This window comes from Palaemon carinicauda, chromosome 17 (assembly GCF_036898095.1).
Source record: "Palaemon carinicauda isolate YSFRI2023 chromosome 17, ASM3689809v2, whole genome shotgun sequence".
NCBI lineage: Eukaryota > Metazoa > Arthropoda > Malacostraca > Decapoda > Palaemonidae > Palaemon > Palaemon carinicauda.
The window spans coordinates 63,887,146-63,904,128 of record NC_090741.1 but is presented as its reverse complement, the minus strand read 5'-3'; the positions used below and the strand labels follow the sequence as shown (position 1 = coordinate 63,904,128).

General features: G+C 47.9%; 1 protein-coding gene across 1 annotated transcript in view; it reads right to left on the bottom strand.

Moving 5' to 3' along the window:
* The window catches only part of LOC137656399 (uncharacterized), a 26,617-nt gene extending 24,182 nt beyond the window's left edge, over positions 1–2,435 (bottom strand). The window contains exon 1 of the mRNA XM_068390576.1: positions 2,183–2,435. Coding sequence (XP_068246677.1) covers positions 2,183–2,435 — 253 coding nt within the window. The remainder of the gene's footprint in view (positions 1–2,182) is intronic.
* Between the last annotated feature and the right edge of the window lie 14,548 nt (positions 2,436–16,983).

Sequence of the window (16,983 nt, the reverse complement as noted above, 5' to 3'; positions counted from 1 at the left end):
CAGGTCCTGTAGGGCTCTTGTTTCACGGCATCCGAGTACTGAGCCACTAAAGCTAGAGGAGTATTTGAAAGCAGCGGCTTCTTCAAAAGGGGGATCTTGTATCCCTCCTTGATGACCGAGAGGGACCAGGCGTCCGCCCCTCTTTTCTTCCAAGCCTGCCAAAAAGTGACATTCTTGCTCCTACCGCTGTCTGGAGGACTTGAACTTCATTTCTTGGAGCAGGATCTAAACAAACCTCTATTTGTCCTTCCGCCCGTCTCTTGCCTTCTTCCCCTGAAGTCTGTTCTTGAAGGAGCTCTACCTCGAAAGGGCTGTTGAAATTTCCTCTCCTCTCTCTTCAGAGACGAAGGAATGACTGGCAAAGGCTTTCTAGCAGAGCGTGACAGATGGTCTTGAGTGGCCTTTTGTGCAAGCGAAAGGGTAATGTCCCTGACAAGGGACTCGGGAAAGAGATATTCTGAGAGACTGATCTGGAAGCAAAAAAATAACAGGGTGCCTCTTCTTCAAAACTCCTGCCGAAAAAAGGGAAGCCAACTCATTTGATCCATCCCTAAGAGTTTTGTCCATGCATGCCATGATACTAATAAGGTCTTCTGTTTCCTCCATTCGTTCGGTTTTCCTGGCAAGAGTACCTAGAGACCAGTCCAAAAAACTGAAGACTTCGAAGGCTCGGAAAATCCCCTTAACGAGGTGGTCAAGCTCAGACATAGACCACATAACCTTCGCCGAGTTAAGGGCATGCCTTCTAGCAGAGTCAACAATACCAGAGAAGTCCCCTTGGGAGGAGGCAGGAACTCCCAGGCCCAGAAGTTCTCAAGTCTCGTACCACATGCCTGCCTTAGAAGCAAGTCGAGCTGATGGAAAAGAGAAGGTGGTCTTAACCGCTTGCCTACGCTCCTTCATCCATTCATCAACTTTAGCGAGAGCCTTCCTAGCAGAGATGGAGAGCTTCATTTTGATGAAAGCCGACTGCTTTTTGGCCTTCTTCCTGCTAAACTGCGATTGAGGAGAACGAGGGGCAGCAGGTTGAAACTCCTCCCCATAAAGCTCAAGGAGGGAGCATGAAAGAACCTTATAATACCCAGCCACGTTCACAGGCTTGTCTTCATCATCTGAGACATCCTCAAGTCTTGTTCCACCTCTACTACAGTCTCTCTTCGGGCTGAAGGTTCACTTGCATCCGATAGAGGCAAATCGTAGGATGCGTCCTGTAGGAGAGGGCTGTATGCGTCCTGACACCGAGAACCACGTGCGTTCTGGCGCCGCGTGCTGGAAGCGTCCTGGCGCCGAGCACTAGAAGAGTCCTTGAGGCAGTAGGAGGATGCGTCCGGGCGCCGAGAGCTGCAGTCGTCCTGGCGACGAGAAGAGGAATCGTCCTGGAAAAGCAGGCTGGAATCGTCCTGGCGCCGCGAGCGACAGACGGAATCGTCCTGATGTCGAGAATCGCAAGTGTCTTGGAGGCGTGTCGATGAGGAAGAAGCGCGGTACCGCGCCTTTGACGAATCGCGCCGAGGTTCCCTGGGAGAGCAACTACGTTCCCTCTTAGAGACCGATTTCTTAACAGGTAAAGAGTCGTCCTTACCTCTGTCCGACTGGGGGGAAGGGTGGCTAAAAGCTTGTACCAAAGACAACAGCTGCTTTTGCATAACAGTCATAAAAGACTTAGCGACTGCTGCTGGATCCTGCGGTTCCGAAGGCGATGGCTGTCGAGTAGCGCTGGTTGTAGGAGACGGATCTCTCGACGGTCTCTCTTGACTTTCGTCTCTAGGGTTTGACCTTTTCACTGGAACGGCGTCCAAGTCATCCTCCGAAGGACAAGGTTCGGGGCTACTTGAACAGGGAGAGCGGGAACGAGTCTGGTCAGTTAGGTTCCACCTCTTCTTGGTCGGTCTCAAAGCCTCATACTGCCATTTTCATCTGGGAGAGGGACTCAGGGAGGACACCATCACTTCCAACACGCCTTTTCCGTGGCAGTCAAGAGCAGCCTGGGAAAATACAACAGCACTGTCTGAGGCGACGGCTGACCAAGGATACGTACCTCTCACTCCCTTACGGCCGTCGACGTACCTTCTCCCTTGGTCCTGGGAGCTTGGTAGAGGTCTAGACCTAGGGTAATGACAGGTTCGATCAGTCGCCACCTCTACTGCACTTTCACTAGCACTAATCCCACTCTCACTCTTACCTTTTAAGGCTGAAAGTTGGTCTTTAATGGCCTTCAACTCAGCCGCCATCCTGGCGTACCGAGGGTCATCCGCAGATACCGTTCCTGTAGAAGGGGCAGGAGTTACTACCTCAGGGGAAGGTTCAACTTCCAAAGAGGAATTGATTAATGGATCAATAGAAATATCTAAACTACGTTCACTAGCAGATTTAGCTTTAGATCTCGAAGCCCTCCTGGCTTTATCTAGCTCTAACTTGTGCACATAGTGCTTCATATCTAACCATTCTTTCTCGCTCAAAACCTCACATTCCTTGCACCTTTTATCAAGTGCACAATCAAAACCCCTGCAACCCAAACAAACAGTGTGAGGGTCTACCGAAACTTTCGGTAACCTCACCTTGCATTCCTCATTTACACACACACGAAAATGAAGTTTCTCACTCATCTTAAACAAACCAATAGTAACAGAATAAACACAAAAGCGATTACCAAACCCCAAGTCAATGTACTTCACCAAAAATAAGTCCGGTACAGCGACACAGTGAAAGCGAACCGAAAAACTCCAATGGCAGACCAACGATGTTGTCAGTCTAACCGGCAGAGATGATCTGAGGAACAGAAAACGGGAATGATTCCAAGTACCACCCTGTAAGGGTTGTTAACCACCTAACTGCACAACCACCACACCGCGGTTGCCGCGAGTTTTGAAAAATTCTGCCGGACGTCAGAGACTAAGCTACAGTATATATATATATATATATATATATATATATATATATATATATAACTGCAAGATAAGTTCTATTCATAAAATTAAGAGATATGTTGGATGGCATGATAGAAGGAAGGAAGCAGAAACAGAAACTTAGCAGAAGGCTAAAAAGAGAGTGAAGCTGGGGGCCAAAGGGGTGCTGTAGAAAATGTTAAATAATGGGGTTGAAACATGTGAGGTTGCACTGACGGCAATATGCCACATGGTGTTTATTATGAATAGCTGTCAGTGCTTTGTAAAATAACTACCAACCATAAAAATTAACAATTTCATTAAATTTTGAGGTCATAGTATTTAAAAGTTAAAGGTGTCGTGCTTCAATTCCAGTTTCATTTGAAGAAATGCTTACCAGAACATCAGAGAGACAAGACCAATACCCCCTGTGATGCCCAACCACACTAGTAACCTACACAGTAAACAGTTTAAACTCAGTCCAAGGAGGGGATCGATTTATCGCTATGCTAACGCTTTTCCACTCTACTATACCTAGCTTTTGTTCACAGGCTGAATTGATGTTTCATAATTAGATTCATGTGCAATTCATAATGAAGCAAACAATAATGCTTATAACAGATTACAGCATTCATTCCTAATTTCTTTTTTACAGTAGCCAAAGATCTGACCCGCTTGTGTTACAATGCAATGGCCCATGCAAGATTTAGAAAGGAACACCGAAAGCACTGACAAACTTAGACTTCCCAAAATCTCATAAAGGTTTACTTAGGTACTATATTGTTTGGGGAATTTGTGTATTTCATAATAGGAGTAATAAAAAATTGTGCAAAAATTATATTTTGATTATAAAATAAATTTTTGGGCTCAAGCCATGTCGTCCTGATGGAAGTTCCTTAAAGGCAGCTTCCTAGGGTATATTACAACTACGGCGATATTCCCAGAGAATTTACCTTAAGGTACCCAGAATTCTAACTCCTGGAGCGAGTATCCCTAAAAAAGACCTTAGGGATATCGTAAATATCAGTGGACGTATTCTTGACACGCCTCATAGCAATCTATACCCCGAATAGAGTTAACACTTCGTAGGGGTCAAATGGCAAGAAAACGAAAACGAGAAAGAAAAGGGGAGAGCCGTTCGTAAGGCCCTCTCTTCTCCCGTTTCGTAAGCGTGCCCTGCGCCAATTCTGGCGCCATCTGCATTCCTTTTTGCGTAGCTTTACAACTCGGTGTTTTTTCCTGTGTTTCTACCAAATCTTGGATTTACTCTCATATTATGCTTTCTCCAACTTCTTCTGCTTCGGATAAGTTGAGTACTTTTTCTTTTATGTATAAATGTAGGCTCTTGTTTAAAATTAAAGTATTTAAAAGAGTTATCTTTGATACAAGAGCTGTTGCCTGCTGGAGGCGTCATGGACGCCGTCGCTCGCTAGAATAGGATTTATTTGTTAGCAAGAGCGACGTTCCCAGCCCCCTGCGCTTTAATAATTAGCTGCTTAGCTTAATTAGGAATTCTGTTATGATGCGTTAGTAGTGCGCCTGGCGAAAGTTTTGCCTAGGCTGACCAACACTAGTCTTCGTAGCCTAGTTATTGGTCCTTGTACTTCCTGCATGATAATTAGTCTTCCAAGTGTGATTTTATATTGCTTAAAGCGTTAGGCAACGTTATACATACAGCCCTTTTCGAGTAATTTCCAAGATAGTATTGGAGTGAGTTTCGGTGATTTAGGTAATCGATTCTCTTAGTGCCTAGGCTAGGTTGTCTTAGGTCTTGATAATATTATCTGTTTCCCCGTTTGCTCCCTTCTCTTCGGGGAAGGGGCAAACCCTTTCCCTCTGTTTAAGCCTTAGGCTTAACTCTAGTGGTTTGTTTGAATTAATTTTCAAATATAACTATGCTGGAGTAGTACTGTACCTTCCTGCTCCAACTGAATTGGTTCAGAGGGGGACAGTACAGCAGTGTATTAGTCTGAGTCCGTGTTGGTCTAGCATGGGGCAGAGTCTCCCTTGCTGCCTGACACGGGCATAGGAGGTTTATCCTCCTTGATTGACCTTGGAAGGTTTCGGTAATTATGATCCCTTCGCTCGGTGACCCCTCAGACTTGTCCTCTTTGCTGTTCCGGGTTCGGGATATGTTCCCTTTCCGGAATAGCAATTCCTTCCTTGCCTTGGTTTTAGGGAGGCAGCCAGTAGTGCCGGCCTCCCTCCCTGGATCTCTCTGGCTGAGATGAGCTTTCTTAGTTTGGAATGATCCTTAACCAAGGCAAGGTTGGACAGGACCCTCTGTCCTTCCCTTCTATTTTTCCGTTTCCTTTGTGTCAGTCGTCTCACATCCGTACCTAGCATAGGTTGGGATGGGGAGCTGACGTGGTCCCCTGTCGGCTGGCAGAGAGTGCCGACCGGCAGAGGCCCTATCCTTTGAGTGCTGCCCGGTCCTTCCTTGGTCCTTCAACCGCTGCCGTCTGTAGTTTCAGTAAGCAGTGGTTAGGAAGCTTGACTTAGTGTCTCCCCTTCCTCTCGGCACTCTTTCGGGTGTCGGGCGCGGAGGTACATAGCCTCTTAGCCCGGCACCCATTCTGTTGTCTTCTCTTGTGTTGTCCTTGCCGTCTGCCGGCCTAGTGGCCGGCCGTCGGTAGGGGGGTGTTCGCTAGTTCTCTTGCTGTCGGTCGGCGGTGGTTTTATGCCTTTGCTGGCCGGTCTCCTTGTTCACCTGCCGGCCGCTTTGAGTGGCGGCCGGCAGCCGGGCGCTACCTGGGGTGGATGCCAGCCGGCAGGGTTTACTCACCGCTGCCGGGCCGGCCTGCTACATCACTCGGTTGGCCGGCCACTAAGAGTGATGGCCGGCAGCTGGGTGCCAACCGGGTAGCTATGGACCGGCAACCACTACCGACCGGTTCAGGCATAGGAACTGGAGTTCTCCCCCGTCTGGGTGATCCTAAGTTGCATACTTGAGACCTACCTTTGGAAAAGGGGGTGGGGGTGCTGACCGGCAAGAGCCGGCCGGCACACCACCCTCATGTACTGTATCAGTTCTTCCCTGTTTAGTGTCTTCTACCAGGGGAGAACATGATATAGTAGGTTACAACACTGTCTTTTCTAACTTACTTGTGTTGCCTTGTGCAATCACTTGGTGTTGCCTTACAGGGATGAAAAGAGAACTCTTTTCATCTTTAGCCAGAATGGTAAAATCTTACCTTAGGTGTGAGCTACACCTAATTTCCCTCGGGAAATATGATCTTTGGTTATTCTAGCAAAGACTAACCATTTGATTTTAATGGCTGGTGGGCTTCCACAGGTGATTGTGGGGGATTCACAAGTATGTGTCTTTTCCTTATTCTTTGTGGTCTTGCGCGACCCGTTGTTGTTGGCCTTACAGATAAGAGAGAGAGTTCTTTCTTGTCTACTATCCGGTATTTTAAAATCATTCCTTAGGGGGGGCTGCACCTTCTTCCTTTGGAAATTTTCCATTGGTTAATCTGGCATAGATTAACTATACGATTTTATGATTTGGAAGGCTACAACAATTGGGTGTTCGGGAAATACAAGGATGTGTCTTTCCGTTTTGTTATGCTACTGTGCATATCCAGTGATACGTAGTTCACTTGATACTCATGGAAATTTCTTCTCTTTACAGGAGGACCATCCGTAGTGCGGATGTATTTCTGCAACGTCCGCAGTAGGGCTTCTGCGGACATGGTTCTGAAGGAGGCGTGTGGCATGCGCTGTCTCCACGGATGTTCTCCGGTATTGGGTTCCCCAGGTATGTTTCATATGCACTAACCTATCTATTGAGGTTTTTTCTTTTCGCTTCGCTCAAAATCCGTTTTCGTCTCCCCTACAACGGTGGATTCAAGGGATATAGCTAGGGAGAAGCTTCGTACCTGGGTGAGGGGCTTTCAGAAGATTACCTCTGGACCTTATCTTCCAAATGAGAAGATGAGGGCTTTCTTTTCCTAGGGCATCAACTGTTACAGTGATTCCCCAACCTCAGAGGAGGTCCCCTTAATTCAGATCCCGTGGATGCTGAAGTCACGGTCGCCTTGCTTAGCATCCAGTTGGACGACAGGATGCCAAACGTGTCCGAACGTCTGGAGGAAGACCTCCTGGCAGAAGGCCAGGATGAAGTTCGAGCTCCGGACAAGGTAGCGGAAGAGGCCGAGAGAGGTCGGCTGCTCCGGTTCAGGTCCTTGAACCTGCTCCCTCAACATCATCTGCTCTCGCAGTAGAGCAGGCTCTCCCTCCATTGTTGGCTTGATCCAACAAAGGCAGAGGGAGAAGAATGGGAAGGCAGCTGCATTGTAACTGCAGGGGCACATCCGGACTGCTAGGTCCGGTGGAAGGAGGTACCAGCTTCAAAGGAAGAGACAGAGCCGAAGGAGGTCGTAGTGATAGACCATGCTAGGCTCATGCCTTGCTTTCTTCTTCGATGAAAGAGAGGGGCTTCATGAACTCAAAGGTAGCTGTATTTGAGTAAGAGGCTCCCTTCCTTTGTGTCCTCTCCTGCCACAGCCTTCCCCCTTTTTCGCTGAAAGGGTTTGCGGCGGTTTTGAAAACAGTCGAGGCTGGCAAGCCTTTCCCCTCCCTGGTGGAGTGTAAACCCTTGTTGCTGGCCTTTAGAAAGGAAGATTTAGTAAGCAAAACAAGGACTGGAAGGACGTCCATCTTACCTTCTCAGTCCAGATGTGGGAGGCGGATTTTGCCGGATGCCGGTTCGGCGAGATCCTCTCTAAGCTGTCTGGCTTTCTTTTGCGGAGAGAACTCTAGACAAAAGAAAGACTGGCTGCCTCTTTGTCTCTTCAGTCCACGTTTGAGACGATGACAAGTGATCCCAAGGTCCATGAAACGTTCATGGTTGTGATCAAGACTCACCTGGCCACTGTGACGAAGGATCTCTACAGCTCCGTCAGGGCGAAGAGAACCTGTAGGGAATTCGTGTTCGCCCGGGCTACGATGAGGCACGAGCCAAGGAAACTAATCTCCTCCAACAGTTGGGACAAAGACCTTTTCCCTAGTGAGTCGGTCAAAAAGGTTGATAGGGCCGCCACGGACGATAGAAATCTTCTCCAGGAGTGGGGCCTGTCTACCAGGAGAAATTCTTCCCCGGATGGGGTCCCCAACCTTGGAGGAAGACTAAAAGGATTAGGATACTTTCTCGGCCAGCTAAGTCAAGTAGACATCAGCAGCAACGGCATTTGCTGATGCCCTCAGTGCCCCAGATGGTGGCAAAAACCCCGACCACACTTCAGTGGGTTCCCCAATTCGTGTCGACACAGTCTCCGGCATTCAACCCATCGTTCGAAGGTCAGTCAACTGCCTGTCGAACAAGCCTAGAGGAGCAGCCAGAATTTCGTCTAGGCGCCCCTCAAGGAGAAGGGGTTTCATGGGTGGTCGAGGTCAGAGAGGCAAGACCTCAGGACAACAGTCCGAGCGAAATGATATTGGTAGAAGGGAGTCTCCAACGCTTTTGGGATCGGTGGACCTTCGATCCCTGGGTCCACAGCCTACTCAAGAAGGGACTGGGCTGGAGCTGGTACAGCACTCCATCCCCATACCCTCGGCATTTTTCCGATACTCCACCCCCGTTCTGGAGGAGTTCATTCATGAACTGTTAGAGGAAAAGTGATCCGAAGGGTAAAGTCCATCTAATTCCAAGGGAGGCTGTTTTGTGTTCCCAAGAAAGACTCGGAAAACTCGGAGTCATTCTGGACTTATCGCCACTTAACAGGTTCATAGCGAACTACAGGTTCAAGATGCTAACAATACAACACATAAGGACCTTACTGCCCAAGAGGGCATTTACCGCCTCCATAGTTTTGTCAGACGCCTATCGGCACGTTCCAATCTATTGTCGATTCCCCTCCTACCTAAGGTTAAGGCTACAACGAAGACTATACGTCTTCAAAGCCATGCCTCTCGGGCTTAAAATAGCCCCAAGGATTTTCACGATGCTTGCGAACGTAGTTCTCAGTCAATTACGCCTAAAGGGAATTCAGGTAGTAGCCTACCTGGATTTTTGGCTGGTGTGGGCAGCACCCAGGACAGAATGCTTGCAAGCTTCCCTGTATGTGATCCATTTCCTAGATTATCTAGGCTTCAAGATCAACAGGAAAAGTCTCAACTTCCTCCATCTCTAAGTTCCAGTGGGTGTGAATCCACTGGGACCTAATGTCACACCGTTTTCTCCGTCATGGCGGAGAAATGAAAGGAGATAGCTGGTTCTGTCAAGAGACTTCGAGATTCCGTATGGATATCAGATGCGAACTGGAGAGTGTACTGGGGTCTCTCCAGTTTACTTCGGTGACAGACCCGGTGCTAAGAGCACAGCTAAAGGATGCAACCGGAGATTGGAGTAGTTATGCATCAGATGCGCGAAGAGATCTGAGAAGACCAGTTCCGCTTCGTCGAAATACTCTTCTCAGGCCTTGGTCCCAAACCAGACTCCTTAGGAAGTCGGTTCTTCTTCATCCACCTCCCCCGTCGGTGACGAGTCACTCAGACGCCTCGAAGGAGGGATAGGGAGTTCACTCTCATCAGAAAAAGGCCCAAAGGTCTTGGTCCAGTCTATTCAAGACCCCTCACAGTCATTTTCGAGAGACTATGACAGTCCTTCTTTCCTTAAAGAAAGTCTCCCCGCATCGCTCGATCCACATTAGGTTGGTGCTGGACAGCGGGGGAGTTGTGAGATGCTTGAATCGACAAGGATCAAGGTCGCCACCTCTCAACCAGGTGATGTTGGCCATCTTCCGATTTGGGGGAAGAAGAAATGGTACCTGTTAGCAGTTCACCTTTAAGGAGTCCGCAATGTGACAGCGGACGCTCTATCCAGGTTCACACCGATAGAGTCGGAATGGTCCCTAGACGCAGGACCATTCTCCTTCATTCTGAGTCAAGTCCCAGAACTGCGGCTAGACCTCTTTGCGACGAAAGACAACAAGAAGTTGCCCCTGTATGTGTCCCCGTACGAGGACCCCTTGGCGGAAGCAGTGGACGCGATGTCCCTCGACTGGAACAGATGGTTCAGGATTTATCTGTTCCCTCCTTACAACCTTCTGTTGAGGGTCCTCAACAACTGAGATCATTTAAGGGAGTAGCGGCAGTAGTGGCCCACAAATGACCGAACAGTGTGGGGTTCCCTCTGGCATTGGAACTACGATTGGAGTTTCGACCGCTACCAGATCCAGTTCTGACCCAGTGAGTCCAGAAGTCGATTGTCTGCGCTTCATCACAGAAAACCCGGACCCACAGCTCATGATTTCTTTCCTTAACAGGTGAGAAAGTGTTTCGGGATTTCGAAAGCCAGCATGGACTTCCTAGAGGATTATAAGTGCAAACCTTTTATAAGGCAATATGAGTCATCTTGGAGAGAATGGGTAGCCCTTGTCAGACGAAGATTCCGCAGGAGATCACGACGGACTTCTGCTTGTCTTTCTTCATCCATCTCCATGGTTATGGATCGGTAACTAACACGATTTTATCATGTAGGCCTGCTTTGACAAGACCCATTCTATATGCCTTCCAGGTCGACCTCGCTAACGAGATCTTTTATAAAAGTTCCGAAAGCCTGCGCTAGGCTCAGACCTTTAGCACCTCCAAAGCCCAATTCATGGTCTCTAGAAAAGTTCTTCATGTTGCTTCACTGTTGAACAATAAGGAGTGTGCGTTAAAGGATTTGACCCATAAGTTATCCTCCTTTTTGCACTCGCGTCCGGGGCCAGGGTTAGTGAGATCATACCCCTCTCGAGAGAGGAAGGTCGTGTTCAGTTCCTGGATGGGTGAACTGAACCTGTTTCCGGATCCTACGTTTCTCACCAAGAACGAGTTACCCACCATCAGGTGGGGCCCCTGAAGAATCTGCCCTCTGAAAGAAGATGCATCTCTATGTCCAGTAGAATGCCTAAAGGTCTATCTTCGTAGAACTTCAGACTTCAAGGATGGCCATCTGGCCAGGGGAGAAACGTCAGGCTCAAAATTTTATTACTGAAATAACTCAGGGCGAAAATCACATATCTTATTCGCAGAGCGGATCCTGACTGTTCACCCACAGGTCACGATCCGAGGAAAGTTGCTTCATCCTTAAACTTCTTTAGTTGTAGGGATTTTGGACATCTTCGTTCGTACACTGGCTGGAAGTCTTCCAGAGTGTTCTTTCGTCACTATGCGAAGCAAGTGCAGCAACTAAGAGGTTCTGTGGTGGCAGTGGGTTGCGTCGTTAACCCTGCTGTTTAACTCTGCGAGGAACAGTAGCTTAATTGGGACAATTAATTCCAGGGTGAGTATGTAGTCACATGTTGTACTACAAACTATGTGAGGGTACTGGGTGACCCACGTTGACTGTTCCACTTTCAAAGGTGAACCCAGCATAAGTGCAAACATGCGTGCCGAGCGTTTCTAACGCTAATGTGACTGATTAGTAAAACAGACTTTTGACTTTGATACTTTGGTATCTTAAAAGTGGCTCCAATGTTTTTTCTTTCAGACAAACAAGTTGCTGTTTACTATCATACTTATGCTTAAAGTTTTAGTTATCCTCCTCTTATATATAGATATATATATATATATATATATATATATATATATATATATATATATATATATATATATATATATATATATATATATATATATATATATATATATATATATGAGTGTGGTTAACCTGTTTGTTTATTGTCTGTCAATAAACTGGTTCTTGAGAACCTTGCGTCTCCTTCACCTGTGAGCATTCATTCTATGTATATTTACCCGGGGATAATTCTAATAGAATGTTCCCTTATGCAAGCTAATATTGCATTGGTTTATGCTTCCCCTTAGCTGGAGGACTCCATCCCATAAAGGGATGGTGGCGGATTTACGAGTTTCCTCCTAAGCGGATATGAACCTTTGTCCAATACGTGTTTTGAGCGGAGGACTGGTCGATATTTCATATTGACACAGTGATTCTTTTCGAACTTCGCTTTACCCAGTATGGGGTGAGACCACTATACTCGCTTGCCTGGGGTTCATACTTAGATATATGTACTCTTCGAGACTTTCCCAGAGTCTAGTAAGACTCTTCCCTGTTGGAGGCAGGAAGCTCTATCATGGTTTATGATTAGTTGAAAAGATGTATGACGGTAACATCTTAGGTCTCTAGGTCGCGTTGACTGGGGGAAATACTTCTGAGGAGTACGGCACATTTTGAGAATCCACAGATACAGTAATGCTCTGGTATACTTCCATCAGGACGACATGGCTTGAGCCCAAAAAACGGATTTTGAGCGAAGCGAAAAATCTATTTTTGGGTAAGATGGCCATGTCGTCCTGATGGACCCGCCCTTCCCTTTCAATGAAAGGGCCGTAGGACCCCTCCCTACATACAGTATCTGTAGCACCTCGTGTTTCGCTACAAGGAATGCAGATGGCGCCAGAATTGGCGCAGGGCACGCTTACGAAACGGGAGAAGAGAGGGCCTTACGAACGGCTCTCCCCTTTTCTTTCTCGTTTTCGTTTTCTTGCCATTTGACCCCTACGAAGTGTTAACTCTATTCGGGGTATAGATTGCTATGAGGCGTGTCAAGAATACGTCCACTGATATTTACGATATCCCTAAGGTCTTTTTTAGGGATACTCGCTCCAGGAGTTAGAATTCTGGGTACCTTAAGGTAAATTCTCTGGGAATATCGCCGTAGTTGTAATATACCCTAGGAAGCTGCCTTTAAGGAACTTCCATCAGGACGACATGGCCATCTTACCCAAAAATAGATTTTTCGCTTCGCTCAAAATCCGTTTTTTGAATATACTTACCCGGTGAATATATAATAGCTGATGTCTCCGACGGCTCGACAGATTCCAAAAACTCGCGAGCGATCGCCGTGAAGGTTGCGGGTGTGCCCACCAGCGCCGACTATCGGCCAGATACCGCATATACTTGTCAAATTCTCCAGTTCTTCTCAGTCCGCTGGGTTTCTATCGGGGAGGAAGGGAGGGCCTTTAATTTATATATTCACCGGGTAAGTATATTCAAAAATTTATTTTATAATCAAAATATCATTTTTAAATATTAAACTTAGCCGGTGAATATATAATAGCTGATTCACACCCATGGTGGTGGGTAGAGACCAGTATTAATACAATAAAGGCGTATATGCTCAAGAGTTTTTTGACAATTATTTCATAAAAAACCAACTTAAGTATAGGTACCTGGCAAGGAAGCTGACTCTGACGATTACTTTGCCTCATTAGTCCGCTTTCCTCACGAAGCCCAGCCATCCTCTCAGGATGCTGAAAGACTCCCAGGAGCTGTTATATCCAGGGCGAACACCCTTATAACAGGACCTCATCAATACCCTTAATCTGGGCGCTCTCAAGAAACGACATTTGACCACCCGCCAAATCAAAAAGGATGCGAAAGACTTCCTAGTCTTCCGTACAACCCAAGACAAGATTAAAAACATTTCAAGAGAAGATTAAAAGGATATTGGGATTAAGGGAATGTAGTGGTAGAACCCTCACCCACTACTGCACTCGCTGCAACGAATGGACCCAGGGTGTAGCAGTCCTCATAAAGAGTCTGGACGTCTTTTAAGTAAAATGAAGCGAACACCGACTTGCTCCTCCAAAAGGTCGCGTCCATAATACTTCGAAGAGACCTGTTTTGCTTAAAAGCCACCGAAGTTGCTATCGCTCTTACTTCGTGCGTCTTGACCTTAAGCAAACAACGATCTTTCTCATTCAAATGAGAATGTGCCTCCCGGATTAAAAATCTAATAAAGTACGATAACGCATTTTTAGACATGAGCAATGGGGGCTTCTTAACGGAGCACCATAAGGCCTCAGAACCACCTCGTAATGGTTTAGTTCGAGCTAAGTAAAACTTAAGAGCTCTAACGGGGCACAGTACTCTTTCAACTTCGTTACCTACGATTTCTGACAGACTAGGTATTTCAAAAGATTTAGGCCAAGTACGAGAAGGCAGTTCGTTCTTGGCCAAAAAACCAAGTTGAAGCGAACATGTAGCTTTATTTGTAGAAAAGCTGATGTTGTTACTAAAAGCATGGATCTCACTGACCCTTTTAGCCGAAGCCAAGCACACCAAAAAAAGCGTCTTGAGGGTGAGATCCTTCAGGGAGGCTGAATGCAATGGCTCAAACCTCTGACATTAGGAACCTTAGGACCACGTCTAAGTTCCAAGCGGGAGTTGACATACGACGCTCCTTAGAGGTCTCGAAGGACTTAAGGAGATCTTGGAGATCTTTGTTATTTGACAGATCCAAGCCTCTATGTCTGAAAACAGACGCCAACATGCTCCTGTAGCCTTTAATAGTGGGAGCAGAGAGGGAGCGAACATTTCTCAGATGCAGGAGAAAGTCCGCAATTTGGGCTACAGAGGTACTGGAAGAGGAAATAGAGGAGGACTTGCACCACTCTCTAAAGACCTCCCACTTCGACTGGTAGACCTTGATAGTAGATGATCTCCTAGCCCTCGCGATCGCTCTGGCTGCCTCCTTCGAAAATCCTCGAGCTCTTGAGAGTCTTTCGATAGTCTGAAGGCAGTCAGACGAAGCGCGGGGAGGCTTTGATGAAGACTCCTTACGTGGGGCTGCCGTAAGAGATCCATCCGTAATGGCAGACTCCTTGGGACGTCTACCAGCCATTGAAGTACCTCTGTGAACCACTCTCTCGCGGGCCAGAGGGGAGCAACCAATGTCAACCTTGTCCCTTCGTGAGAGGCGAACTTCTGCAAAACCTTGTTGATGATCTTGAACGGCGGAAATGCGTAAGCGTCCATGTGAGACCAGTCCAACAGAAAGGCATCTATGTGGGCCGCCTCTGGATCTGGGACTGGAGAGCAATAGGTCGGGAGCCTTTTGGTCAGTGAGGTCGCAAAGAGGTCTATGGTGGGCTGACCCCAAGTCATCCAAAGACTCTTGCACACGTCCTTGTGGAGGGTCCATTCTGTAGGGATCACCTGACCTCTCCGACTGAGACAGTCCGCCAAGACGTTCAATTTCTCCTGGACGAACCTCGTCAACAGTGAGATGCCTCGATCTTTTGACCAGATGAGGAGGTCCCTTGCGATGACGAACAGAGTGTGGGAGTGAGTGCCTCCTTGCTTGGAGATGTACGCCAAGGCTGTGGTGTTGTCCGCATTCACTTCTACCACCTTGTTTCGGAGAAGACTCTCGAAACTCGTCAAGGCCAAGTGAACAGCCAACAACTCCTTGCAGTTGATGTGAAGGCTCCTCTGATCTGTCGTCCAAAGACCCGAACACTCCAGACCGTCCAGAGTCGCTCCCCAACCCAAATCCGACGCGTCTGAAAATAACACGTGGTTTGGGTTCTTGACCGCCAGGGACAGACCCTCTCGAAGACCTATATTGCTGTCCCACCAGTTCAGGCACGTCTTTACTGGTTCGGAGATCGGGATCGAGACCGCCTCCAAAGTCTTGTTCTTGTTCCAATGGGAGTCTAGATGGAACTGGAGAGGGCGAAGGTGAAGTCTCCCTAGAGAGATAAATTGTTCCAGGGATGACAGCGTCCCTAGGAGGCTCATCCAACTTCTCACAGAGCAATGGTCTTTCCTCAGCATGAGGCGGACTTTGAGCAAGGCTTGCTCTATCCTGGTGGCAGACGGAAAAGCCCGAAAAGCTAGACTGTGAATCTCCATCCCCAAATAGAGAATCGTTTGGGAGGGAGTCAGCTGAGACTTCTCTATGTTCACCAACAGTCCCAACTCCTTTGCAAGATCCAACGTCCATTGAAGGTCCTGCAGACAGCGATGACGGGACGACGCTCTGAGCAGCCAGTCGTCCAGGTACAGGGAGGCTCGAATCCCCGATAAATGTAGAAATTTTGCCACATTTATCATGAGCCTCGTAAAAACAAGAGGAGCAGGACTGAGGCCGAAGCACAGTGCTCGGAATTGGTACACCACATTCCTGTATACAAACCTCTGATACGGTTGAGAATCCGGGTGTATATGAATGTGAAAGTACGCATCCTGCAGGTCGAGAGAGACCATCCAGTCTCCCTCTCTGACCGCTGCTAGAACGAATTTGGTGGTCTCCATCGTAAATTTTGTTTTGACAACAAAAACGTTGAGCGCACTGACATCCAGCACCGGCCTCCAACCTCCTGTATGCTTTGGTACTAGGAAGAGACGGTTGTAAAATCCCGGTGATTGAAGGTCCGAGACTTTCACCACCGCTCCCTTCTCTAGCAACTGAGACACCTGCAGCTGTAGTGCCTGTCTCTTTGACTCCTCTCGATACCTGGGAGAGAGGTCTATAGGGACTTTTACCAGAGGAGGTCTCCGTACAAAAGGTATTTTGTACCCCTCCTTTAGCAACAAAACAGACTCCCGGTCTGCACCCCTCTTCTCCCAGGCCTGCCAGAAGTTGTTCAGTCTGGCCCCTACCGCTGTCTGAGGACGTGGGCAGTCAGACTCTGCCACGGGAGGACTTAGATCCTCTCCTCTTGCCTCTCTTACTATCGGCACGAGCGCCTCCCTTACTGGGGGCTCTGCCACGAAAGGGCGGGATAAACCTCGTTGCTGGAGTATCGAGCTTGGGTCTAACGACATAAGATGATGAAGGAGCAGCCTTACGCGCTGACGTAGCCATCAAGTCGTGGGTATCCTTCTGCACCAGAGAAGCTGCGATATCCTTAATCAACTGCTGAGGGAACAAGGCAGATGACAACGGAGCAAAGAGAAGCTCTGACCTTTGACAGGGAGTTACCCCTGCCGAATGGAACGAACAAAGAGTCTCCCTCTTCTTAAGGACTCCTGCCGTAAAGGTAGCAGCGAGCTCATTAGAGCCATCACGGATAGCCTTGTCCATGCAGGACATAATTAGCACGGATACATCACGGTCGGCCGAAGAGATCTTCCTGCTCAAGGCTCCCAGCGACCAATCCAAGAAGTTAAAAACTTCGAAGGCCCTATAAACCCCTTTGAGGAGATGATCAAGGTCCGAAGAGGACCAGCAAACTTTTGAGCGTCTCATGGCCAGGCGACGGGGAGAGTCTACGAGGCTTGAGAAGTCTCCCTGGGCAGAGGCAGGAACTCCCAAGCCGAGAACTTCTCCCGTGTCATACCAGACGCTCGCTCTAGAAGCCA